The 12,528-nt window shown below is 50.0% G+C and overlaps 1 protein-coding gene across 9 annotated transcripts in view; it reads right to left on the minus strand.

Moving 5' to 3' along the window:
* Positions 1-314: 314 nt before the first annotated feature.
* Positions 315-12,528, minus strand: part of LOC147007587 (short transient receptor potential channel 4-associated protein-like) — a 31,722-nt gene continuing 19,508 nt past the window's right edge. For 6 of the 9 annotated variants that reach the window (XM_085866829.1, XM_085866828.1, XM_085866830.1 and 3 more), the window contains 6 exons: positions 7,152-7,242; positions 6,766-6,906; positions 4,703-4,814; positions 4,435-4,592; positions 1,474-1,680; positions 315-549 (listed from right to left, as the gene is read on the minus strand). In XM_085866829.1, the coding sequence (XP_085722955.1) occupies positions 346-549; positions 1,474-1,680; positions 4,435-4,592; positions 4,703-4,814; positions 6,766-6,906; positions 7,152-7,242 (913 nt within the window). In that variant the 3' untranslated portion in view covers positions 315-345. The remainder of the gene's footprint in view (positions 550-1,473; positions 1,681-4,434; positions 4,593-4,702; positions 4,815-6,765; positions 6,907-7,151; positions 7,243-12,528) is intronic. The other 3 variants (XM_085866827.1, XM_085866834.1, XM_085866833.1) reach the window with 2 other exon arrangements.

The following is a 12,528-nucleotide window of genomic DNA, read 5'->3' on the forward strand; positions in this document are numbered from 1 at the left end:
TACTCGTCTGTGGAGTTAACGAAGAATCGAGAGCACGACGCCTTGCACACGGACGGACGTGTGTTCTACATGTGGCACGGCCCCCGTGACTGCAAGGCCTCAGCTATTGAATTGTGAATTAAAGTGACACGTCCAACGTTCCCAGCATCAAGAATCCGCTCGATTGATACGATCGTGGTGGAAAATCACGACATGGCACCCCAGATGATTCTATATATAAATACATATATATATATTTTGCATCGGAGTGATAGATCACAACAACCCCAAAGACACTGCAGTCTCTCTTCTACCAGGCACTGGTATCTCAAGGATTCCGATTAAAAAAAGCTTTATTGCTCCATTTTAAAATCGCTCGTCTCCACAAACACCAACGATGATGTCGGCAGCGCGCGTCCGGTCATGGTTCAGTCGAAAGGACAAGTCCGTGTCCTCCGTCTCAATGTTCGCTTCATCGATGTACCCGGAAAGGGAACGAGAGGCCTGTCGATCCGGCGAGAGGAGCAACTCGGCGGTTTCTTTGCACCGCTCAAAGCAAACGGAGGAGCTCTGTGGGGAGGAGGTTGACAGGGAGGAATTGATAGGTCAGGTCAAAAACAAGGTAATCAATCATTGGGCTCAAACCCCCCTCAATGACGTCATGCAGTGCGAATGTAAAGCTAAAACTGCAACACTGACTCAAAATTCCGGATTTAAAAAAATAAAAACACAAACAAACAAATATTAAAACAACCAATCTTCTTTCAACATGTTACCTGTGTCATCAAGTCACCTGTTACCATCACATCGTGAATACTTTCCAAAGATGTGCGCCAAGAACTTGCAAACATAACCCACAATTCCTTGCGGTGAACATGCCGGGACGTAATTAGGTCTGGGGGGTTCGTTTTGAACGAGAGCAACAACACTTCAATCCCAACCCCCAAGAGCACAACGACCTCCATCATTAGGAAATGGAAGAACACGGAACTATCCAGACTCTTCATCGTGCTGGCCGTCTGATCAAACTGAGCAACCGGGCAAGAAGCAGACCAAGAACCCAATGACCACTCTGACAGAACTGCAGAGTTCCTCGGCTGAGATTGGAGAACCTGCCGGAAGGACAACAGTCTCTGCAGAACTTCGGAGAATGTGGTTCCCCATCTGGGCGGCACGAAATCAACGCTAAGGGAACGCGAGTCTTGGAGCGGCGACCCTGCTAGACTTGGCCTTCTCAGATGGCGTGCGTGGTTGCTCAGCAACACGTTGGGTCATGGAGTTATCCGTGGCTCTTCGGCTTTACGGTTAACAGTGAGGAAGGGGTCTGAGAGAGGCCACTCGCGACCCAGCGACGTACCCACAACAATATATAAATAAATTAAAAGGCTACAAAGACATCCGAGCACGCAGATCAGGTCGGCCAAGCATTTGTAAGCAAAGGTTGTGTTGATGTGAAGAGCAAAAGGCAAGTCGAGAGATTCTGCAAGGCCTTACGTTCTCTAAAGGCGAGCTGTCCTTGTCCTTGCCGAGGTAGTGAGATTGCCAAAACCGCAGTAGCCTCTGGAACTTCCCGAGGATGTATCCCGGCTTGTTCTGCGAATATTCCTTTTCTCGCAGGGCGTTCAGGTATACCGGAAGCTCACCTTTACGTGACGCCAGCATGAGGAACACGAGGCTGGTGTCGAGATAACTCACGTCCTCCTGTTCACCGCACGTCACAACAATAACAACTGTTACAACAGGGGATTTGGGGGTGGGGTGGGGGGGGGCGAGAAAAAATCACTTTATCGTGCCGCTCACAACCGGGGGAACCAATCGGGCCGCAGTACGGATCACGGCTCGACTCCGAATGAAGGTTTCTGATTTTCGTTTGGAAACGGTGATCACATTCAGAGGAGCGACTCGCCGTGACGTTCACTGGGCAGCAGGTGGAATTAGCAATGACCTTTAGGCTCATGACATTCCGTACTCGTACCTGCTTTTAAAAACAGTGCATCAAAACAAGCGAGCCGCTCACAAGCTCACGTACTTGGCACATCACGACCAGGCCGGCACCAGACCAGGCATGACATTCTGCCGGTGACCATCCTTGAGGTGTCTCTCCAATTTGATTGGAGTACACCTGTGGCCAATTCTATTGATTGGACATGATTTAGAAAGAAACACACCTTTCTATATGAGGTCTTGCAGTTGACGGTGCACGTCAGAGCAGAAACTCCACCATGAAGTCCAAGGAACTGTTCGTCTTGAGCAACTGGGCAAGAAGGACCTTGATCAGGGAGGTGACCAAGAACCAAACTACCACTCTGATAGAACTAGAGAACTACAGAATAGAACCTGCCGGAAGGACAACATTCTCGACAGCGCTTCGCGAAGCTAGGCTTCATGGGAGAGTGGTCAGACGGAAGTCATTCCTGAGAAAAGGCACGTGGCAGCACACCTGGAGTTTGCATAAAGACATGTGAAAGATTCTGAGAGCAGGAGGCAAAAGATTCTGTGGACTGATGAGATGAAAATGGAACTCTTTGGCCTGAATGCATCCCTACCGTGAAGCGTGGTGGTGGCAGCATCATGCTGTGGGGATGGTTTTCAGCAGCAGGGACTGTGAGACTTGTAAGGACAGAGGGAACAATGAATGGAGCCAAATACAGACAAATCCTTGAGGAGAACCTGCTTCAGAGTGCAAAAGACCTTCAACTGCGGTGAAGATTTACGTTCCGACAGGACAATGACCCCCCCAAGCACACCGCCAAAGCAACAATGGAATGGTTTCAAAATAAGAACGTGAAAGACCTTGAGTTTCCCGGCCAAAGCCCAGACTTGAATCCCATTGGGAATCTGTGGAAAGACTTGAAGATTACTGTTCACCGACGCTCCCCATCCAACTTGACGGAGCTTGAGCAAATCTAACAAGGAAGAATGGGAGAAAATCCCCAAATCCAGATGTGCAAAGCTGATACAGACGTACCCAAGAAGACTCGAAGTTGAAATCACCGTCAAAGGCGCTTCTACGAAGTACTGACTCAGAGGGTTGAATACTTGTGTGCAATGTTGCCCAGGTATGTCATGTGTTCCAATGTGCTCAGCATCGACAGCACTGAAGGTGTAAAAGCTCCGGAAGGAGGAGTGACCCCAAAACGTGGAAACACAAGCTGAAAGGGCACTCTATGACGTCGTGACGTCACCAGATATGATTGCGCCCACATCATTACATCATCATACCGACTTGTACCAAGTTTGATTTGAATCCCTGAACCCAGATTCAAAAATATTAAATAATTCTGGCTGCCAGACCATGCGTCCGATCAGGTTGAAATTTAAAACGTGTATTCCCCACGACTACCCGATCATCAATGTGACTTTTCACATTGATTGATGAAGCGGTTCCAGAGAAATAATTATTTAAAAGATTTTCGTTCAAACCAATATGGCTGCCAGGCCATGTGACCTATTAATTATATTCGTGAACACTCTGGTATCCCCAAGGCTTGGGGAACATGTGGGTGAAGTTTCCCCTCGATCTGTTCGGCTATTCTGGATAAGATTTTTTAAAGGCTTTCCGGCATTGTAAAAAAAAAACAATCATGGCTGCCAAAGCATGTGACCGATGACGTCATAGGTAGACAACTTTTTGTTCCTCATAGATAGGCGATCATACCTGCGAAGTTTCGCCTCGATCTGTTCAGCCATTTCGGAGAATAAGATTTTTGAAGGTTTTAATGTTAAAAGAAAGAGATGGCTCCCGAACCGTATGACCGATGATGTCATCAATTCCCCCCCCTCCCCCTAAGACGACAATTTAGCCCAAGATGACCCTCAAAATTTTTCATCCTGATCGGATAAAGCGTTTGACGTACGCAATTATGACGTCACAAGGAAGCCACCGATGACATCATCGAAGAATAGATCACACTCGTTTCCCACGAGGAGTACTTGACATGCGTTGAGTTTCAATTTTTCCCACGGGAGCGATTTCGGAGATACAAAGGGCCCAAGGTTTTTCCCCCGTTTTTCCAATCACGCCTGCCACACCTCGTGACCTATGACGTCATAATTATCATGACAACATTCTACATGAGTAGTCACACCGACGGTGAACATCAGAGCGTTCGCTTGCCGTGGTTTTACCTCTGAATGGCTCCGGGCAAGGTTACCGTACTCTTCTCTGGCAACAGTTCCGCTCACCGGAGGGACTCCCCATGAGGACCTACGTTGTTTCGTCACACCGAGATTTAGGTCTCCCCTTTCGACGTCGTCACGTCATTTAATAACACTTCTCGATCTGCGTCCTCAACTCGCACATACGTCCACCCATTTAAAAAGCCAGACCTTGTATTCTCGAGTGTTTCCAGAAACTTACAAGACCCATAGTGACGTCACAAACACATCACTGAAGCACCAAATCGGGAGATCGCAAAACCGTTCTGACACGCCCGCGTGTTACGGGGTACCCGCGATCGCGACGGAGACGAGCGATCGAGAGTCTCCTCCAGGAGAGCCGACCTTTGTGAGGTTCTCCACTCGGATGATTCCAATGAGCCTGATGAGGAAGGACAGTCGGTTGTCGATGCTCGCCATGAACGTGAGCAGTCGGCAGGTCATCACGTCGAGCACTGCACACGAGCGACACATCCGATGATGAGGACCGACTACACGATCGCCCAATCAGCATCAGCATCCAAAAACCTTTAAATTCCTTCAAAACCCGAGTTCTCGGATTCACCTTCAAGATCGTCTGTCCTGCCCAGGAAGTGTTCAAGAGAGAGTGCCACGCAGCAGATGAACATGTTCGAATCCACCAAGGAACTGTTCACCTGTTCCATGAACGTGCCGAACTGCAGGCACGAGTGAGAAAACAAGTACCGTTTGTACGCGTAGCCATGTTTTTACACACCACCGTGCACACGACACGAGGAAGGCAATTAAAACTCTCAACCGTTCCTTTGATCAACGGGTACAAACAACTACATCAGCAATCAAGCAAAAAAACAACAACAAACAAAAAAAGCAAACAATGCGCACGTCATTTATTTTCGAGATCAGATCCAAGATGGCCGACTGGCGCCATTTTGTTACTTAAATGTGTCCCCAACCATTTCTCGGACACGTATGGTCCGATTTTGTTCAAGCTTGGTACGAGCACAGTGCATGACGGCATACGCGTACGCCTCACGTACGCCTCAGAGAGAGAGAGAGAGGAGGGAGAGAGACAGAGACAGAGCGAGAGAGAGAGAGGGAGGGAGAGAGAGAGAGAGAGGGACAGAGAGAGAGAGAGAGAGAGAGAGAGAGGACAGAGAGAGAGAGAGAGAGAGAGAGAGAGAGAGAGAGAGAGAGAGAGAGAGAGAGAGAGACAGAGACAGAGAGAGAGAGAGAGGGAGAGAGAGAGAGAGAGAGGGAGAGAGAGAGAGAGAGAGAGAGAGAGAGAGAGAGAGAGGACAGAGAGAGAGAGAGAGAGAGAGAGAGAGAGAGAGAGAGAGAGAGAGAGAGAGAGAGAGAGAGAGAGAGAGAGAGAGAGAGAGAGAGAGAGAGAGAGAGAGAGAGAGAGAGAGAGAGAGAGAGAGAGAGAGAGAGAGAGAGAGAGAGAGAGAGAGAGAGAGAGAGAGAGAGAGAGAGAGAGAGAGAGAGAGAGAGAGAGAGAGAGAGAGAGAGAGAGAGAGAGAGAGAGAGAGAGAGAGAGAGAGAGAGAGAGAGAGAGAGAGAGAGAGAGAGAGAGAGAGAGAGAGAGAGAGAGAGAGAGAGAGAGAGAGAGAGAGAGAGAGAGAGAGAGAGAGAGAGAGAGAGAGAGAGAGAGAGAGAGAGAGAGAGAGAGAGAGAGAGAGAGAGAGAGAGAGAGAGAGAGAGAGAGAGAGAGAGAGAGAGAGAGAGAGAGAGAGAGAGAGAGAGAGAGAGAGAGAGAGAGAGAGAGAGAGAGAGAGAGAGAGAGAGAGAGAGAGAGAGAGAGAGAGAGAGAGAGAGAGAGAGAGAGAGAGAGAGAGAGAGAGAGAGAGAGAGAGAGAGAGAGAGAGAGAGAGAGAGAGAGAGAGAGAGAGAGAGAGAGAGAGAGAGAGAGAGAGAGAGAGAGAGAGAGAGAGAGAGAGAGAGAGAGAGAGAGAGAGAGAGAGAGAGAGAGAGAGAGAGAGAGAGAGAGAGAGAGAGAGAGAGAGAGAGAGAGAGAGAGAGAGAGAGAGAGAGAGAGAGAGAGAGAGAGAGAGAGAGAGAGAGAGAGAGAGAGAGAGAGAGAGAGAGAGAGAGAGAGAGAGAGAGAGAGAGAGAGAGAGAGAGAGAGAGAGAGAGAGAGAGAGAGAGAGAGAGAGAGAGAGAGAGAGAGATAGAGAGAGAGAGATAGAAAGAGAGAGAGAGAGAGAGAGAGAGAGAGAGAGAGAGAGAGAGAGAGAGAGAGAGAGAGAGAGAGAGAGAGAGAAAGAGAGAGAGAGAGAGAGGAGAAACACCAACAGCAGGGTTGAAGGACAAACTGGAGGGAGATGTGGACAAATGAGGGAGGTGGGGAGAAAAAAGGGGTCGGGGAGGACGCACGAGGTGGGCAAGATGGCTACGGAAGCAAACTCTCAGGAAGGAACAACTGGAAATTTGGAAGGTGGTGGGTTTGGGGGTGAAAGGGAGTGGGGGCGAGGGGGAACGGGTTAATGGGGATAGAAAAGATATCGGTTTTGGGTCTGACATCCCGATTAATGGCTGCGTGCAAATGTTCTCTTCCGATAAGAAAAGAGGACATGGTCATGATCGAAATGGTAAACCACAACTGGTGTACAGGTATAAAATCAGATTCACTGTGAACGCACGCCTCACCCTCTCTTCCGAAGCTACGCACTTGTGGAACTTCCGAAAGGCTTTCACGTTGAACTTCATGAGCTCGCTGAGCAGATCGAAGTTGCTCTGCCGGACGTGCCTTGTGCAGGATTCGTTGTCTATGATGCAAGAGACGATGTGCTGAGTGTACACGGGAAAAGGGAGAGGGAGCAAGTGCAGAGAAACTAGTTCACGAAACGTGGCACGATGAACGAGTGTGTCGATGTTTTTAACGAGCTACTGAATCAAACACTCATCCGCTTTGACCCTTTGGTCTTTATGATCAAACACCGACTCCAAGTGAGAGCAAAGGACAAACTGAAGAATGGTAAAGTTACACCGCCTGAAAGCCACCAAAATGGCAGTTAAATGGACGTCGCGCGAACCTCCAGCAATCCCAAATTCAGCAGGAACATCTGGTCCACAAAAGAGGTTTCCCCTCTGAGGAAGCTCTCCACAGCTCGAGCCAGCCAAGACCTGTCAGGGGTGTAACAGCACGGTGCCGTGAAGTGTAAATTGGGTGCGTGACAAACCTGAAGCTTTCACCTGACAGGCAACACATCTGCTGGAAAATCTAACTCATGAGGGCAGATTGGAGGAGGGATGGGGAGAGGGGGAGCAAGATGAGAGAGGGAGGAGGGGAAAGTACTGGTGGAGAATGTGTGGCCCTATTTATTTATTTTTCCTGATATGACTCAACCATACTCACCTTCAACCCAACCTCCTCCATATCCTCTGACTCAACCGAACTCACCTTCAACCCAACCTCTTCAGGTCAGGTCAGGTATGGGAGCATGTGCCAGAACAGCGCGTCGCTGCGTCCACTTTCCGCCGGTACTCCAGGGGCCTCCGTCTGGCCATCCCCCAGGCAGATGCCAGGCCCATCCCCATCTCCTTGAGATGATGGTCAACCTGCTGCAACCATGAGGCACGTGGTCGGCCCACTGGCCTCCTCCACTCATGAAACTCCCTCGCTGAGAGAATCTGGTGAGCAGGATCAGCGTCAGGAAAACGAGCCACATGTCCATACAGCCGCAGCTGACGCTCACGGACTATGCAGGTAACAAATCTCATCCGAGTCTCTCTCAGCAACCGCTCGTTGGACACAAAATCCGACCAGCGATAGCCAAGGATTCTCCGAAGAGACCTGGTACCAAAGGAATTAAGTCTCCGTCTCAGATCCTTGGTTAAAGTCCAAGTCTCGCACCCATAGAGCAAGACTGGAAGTACCAAGGACCTGAAGACTCGGACTTTCGTCCTCCCGCACAGGTACCGGCAGCGCCACACCCCCATGATCCAGTGAATCCATGACTCCCCAGGCCCGACCCAGACGTCTATTGACCTCCGGCTCACAACCTGCGGAGACATGAATATCACTGCCAAGGTAAGTGAATCTATCCACGACCTCAACATCCTCACCACAAACAGACACAGACAGGACAGCAGCATCCAAGATGTCACCGAAAGCCTGGATCTTTGTTTTGACCCAAGAAATCCGTAATCCCAACGGCTCCGACTCCTCATTCAGCACCTCGAGGGCCCCCAAGAGGATGTCTAAAGTCTCCGCAAAGATGACTGCATCATCTGCAAAATCAAGGTCCGAGATCTTGACATTTGCCAAACGATGCACCGCAACTTGATCTCTCCGACATCCTCCCAAAAAATCCAGTCCATACAAGTGCTGAAAAGTGTGGGGGCAAGTACACATCCCTGACAGAACTCCAGTAAAAACTGAAATAAGTCAGAGGCGGTACCACCACACTTCACAGCACTCTCAGTACCAGAGTAGAGTTCAGACATCAGATCGATCAGTTTCGGTGGCACCCCACGAAGACCAAGAATCCTCCAGAGGACATCCCGATTCGCTGAATCGAACGCTTTACAGAGATCAACATAGGCTGCAAGCAGCCCCTGCCGAAACTCTCGTCTGCGTTCGGTGAGGACACGAAGTGCAAGGATACGGTCAATCGTTGACCTCTTTGTTGTAAAGCCTGACTGCTCTGGACGCTGGTGCTCAAGCAGATGGTGGCGAACCCTATCCAAGAATTATCCGAGCAAAGACCTTGCCCGGCACTGAGAGCAGCGTCACCCTCGGTAGTTGTTGCAGTCTTGGCGATCACCCTTCCCTTTCCAGAGAGGGACAACAAGGCCCCTCTTCCAGTCAGTTGGGATGATGCCTGTGTTCCAGGCAGAGCACAAAACTGCATGCAACGACAGCGAGTGCAGCATTTCCACCAGCCTTGAGAAGTTCGGCATGGATGCCACAGATCCCTGGAGCTTTGCCCCGTTTCAACTGGTTCACCGCAGCCCGTGTTTCCACAAGCGATGGTGGACCACAGTTGATTCGAGGGTCAGCAACAGGGATTGTAACACCCTTGACGTCCAACTCGACAGCTGGGGATCAGCCTGGTACAACCGCTCAAAGTAACCGGCCCAGCGGGCCTTCACTTCAGACTCCTCTGTCAAGAGCCTACCACTCTCTGCTCGAACTGCAGTGCTCCGAGGGATGGGCTTGGATGAACGTAATGCGCGAATTCCCCTGTAAGCGGGACGAGAATCACCTGTCCACAGGTGATGCTCTACCCCCTCACAGATTCCTGCACATAGGCCTCCTTGTCCACCCTCAGTGCACGCGTACAGTTTTACGCCTCAGCTCCCTGAACAGCTCAGCTCTGCCATTCAGCCTGGCCCTGCGACTCTGGTCAATGGTATCCAGTGTCCCTTGAGAGACAAAATTCTTCTTTGCCCTGCGGTGAACTCCAAGGCATCCACCGGCAACATCAAGGACGGTGGTCTTGAAGGTGTTCCACAACTCTTCAGGACCCCCAAAGCACCCAGACCCCCAAGTGTCCACTCAGCCTGTTCGCAAACTCCTCAGCTACTCTCTCATCCCTGAGCTTGGCAACATCCAGCCTAGGCTGGGATGGTACCATTCTCCAGGATTTAAGGTGCAGCTTTAGAGTTGCTACAACAAGCCTGTGGTCAGTATTGAGGAACTGAGCACTCCGGTAGACCCTGCAGTTCTGGATCATCCTCCAACGACCGTCAATGAGGACATGGTCAATCTCCTTTGCCACACCGCCAGCGTTGGAATACCAAGTCCAGCGATGAGCTGAAACCATGAACCAGCCACCCTAAGTCCATGACTTCTTGCAAAGTCAAGGAACTTAGTGCTATTCTGGTTCATAGTTCCTGACCCCATGGGGGACCAACACACCTCATAACCATCCCTATCAGTTCCAGTCGATGCATTGAAATCCCCCAAGACTAGAAGTGTATCTCGTCTGGGGCACTGATCAACACAGACTCGAGTGTGGCGTAGAATGCATCCTTCACGGTAACATCACTCGCCTCAGTCGGAGCATAAATAGAGACCAGGGGAAATGACACCTAAGGAGTGACGAATCCTTAATCTCATAATACGCTCGTTGACCGGTGTTACCTCAATTATCATTGGGGTCAGCTTATTGGACACAGCTACAGCAACTCCTTGGGTATGGTAACCATCAGAGCGACCAGACCAATAGTAGGTGTAACCACCCACCATTATCTCGCCGCAATCCGGTCTCCGAACCTCAGAGAGAGCTGCAATCCCGATGTCCAAACGCTTGAGCTCAGATGATAACAGAGACAGGTGATCATCCTCTCTTAGGGATAGGACATTCCAGGCACCCACCCGAAGGGACCGCCTCAGGTTAACCCAAGGAGACCGCCGTCTGGTGGACGACACCTCAGCACCACTCCGACACACTCTCCCGCAATCTGACCCAGGGATGTTACCCCGTGGTTTCCCTCCTATCAAAGATTGCAGGGGGTCCCAGAAAAACTTTGCCCCAATCCCATCATCCGGTGAGCTGCCCTGCGAAGGGAAGCTGCACAGGAGGTACTCCCACGGAGTGGGTTTTCAGATTTTTTTGCGTTTTTGCGTTTTGCGGAATGAAGCGTTTTACGGTGGCCGGAGTGCAAATCCTGCCACCAACCTCCTAATAAGAAGTAACCCAACTGCAGGAGGACGTCCGCAGACACAGTTGGGCACTAGATATGGATGTCCGTTGGCTCACAAGGAGCTCCTCCGCCCTTTGACAGGTTTTGTTTTTAATCCTGCTGGGTGTCCATATCCAAACACCCTCCTCACCAGAAAACCTGGTGGAAAAAAAACCAGAAAACCTGGTGGAAAAAAAAAACCTCTTCCATATCCTCCAACTCAACCGAACTCACCTTCAACCCAACCTCCTCTATATCCTCTGATTCAACCGTACTCACCTTCAACCTAACCTCCTCCATATCCTCTGATTCAACCGAACTCACCTTCAACCTAACCTCCTCCATATCCTCTGATTCAACCGTACTCACCTTCAACCTAACCTCCTCCATATCCTCTGATTCAACTGTACTCACCTTCAACCCAACCTCCTCCATATCCTCTGATTCAACCGAACTCACCTTCAACCCAACCTCCTCCATATCCTCCAACTCAACCGAACTCACCTTCAACCCAACCTCCTCTATATCCTCTGATTCAACCTAACTCACCTTCAACCCAACCTCCTCCATATCCTCCAACTCAACCGAACTCACCTTCAACCCAACCTCCTCCATATCCTCCAACTCAACCGAACTCACCTGCAACCCAACCTCCTCCATATCCTCTGACTCAACCGAACTCATCTTCAACCCAACCTCCTCCATATTCTCCGCCACTTCTCTTCTTATCTGTCTTCCCCAAACCCACCCTGACTGGGTTCTCACTTCCTCCATTATGTACCTACATTCCATCCATCCATTCATCCCTCCATCCATTGGGACCGTACTCTGTGCAGAGCGTTGGTACTGCCTAAGCAGTCTCCTTGGCTCTTGGGCACAATCCTGGACGGGTCGTCACTCTGACACAGGATACCAGCAAGCTGGCACTCATTTTGCCATCCTCAGAAGGATGTCAAGCAGAGTCAACCCCACCTGGTATTAATTCAACAGCTGAGTGGGATTTGAGCTCAGGATCCTCGGATCCCAAGCCCACCACCCTAACCATTAAGCCAACACCAGGAACACCTGTTTCCCTTTTACCTTTGATTTCCAAGATTTGAGAAGGTGCTGTTGCCAATGAGCTTCTGTAGTACGTACGTCCACCTGGATTCCGTTTCAGAACCCTTCCAGTCTGACTTACAAAGCACTGAGACTGCCCATCTGAAGGTCACAGACGACCAAGTATCGTTGGACTCCCTCATGCTTCTGGCCCTTGAAGTTGCTTTTGACACAGACGACGGCACTTGACAATCACCGGTCCTGTTCTTCAATTCTTTCATTACAGATTGTACGGTCGATCCACTGCAAACAATGCCAGCCACAAAATGTTCATAAGACCCACTTCACGAACCAGTCAGTGCTCCGCAAGGATCTGTTATTGATCTATTCTTGGTCTACGTCCACTTGGTGTGCAGTTTTATGGGATTTCAATCCCAGCTTCCATCGCCACACTGATGATATCAAGAACTACTATCCATGTAACCGAATGAAGAACTTGCTCACTTCCACAACTTCGAAGTCTTGTCTCTCAGAAATCAAAAATGGGATGTCCAAAAACAAACTCCCAAGACTGGACCCGCTGGTCCCTGCACGCTCATCCGTCCTTAATAAGCTTCAACCACAGACTAAAACTACAGGATCACTTCCTGATGTCCGCTCCACTGCCTGTCTGCCGAAGCACGTGACCGATGACGTCATTACCCCCCCCAACCACAATGCAATTTATCCCGAGATAACACT

This window comes from Eptatretus burgeri, unplaced genomic scaffold (genome assembly GCF_056783735.1).
Source record: "Eptatretus burgeri isolate ZD-2024b unplaced genomic scaffold, Ebu_testis_v1 Ebu_testis_scaffold_89, whole genome shotgun sequence".
NCBI classification, from domain to species: domain Eukaryota; kingdom Metazoa; phylum Chordata; class Myxini; order Myxiniformes; family Myxinidae; genus Eptatretus; species Eptatretus burgeri.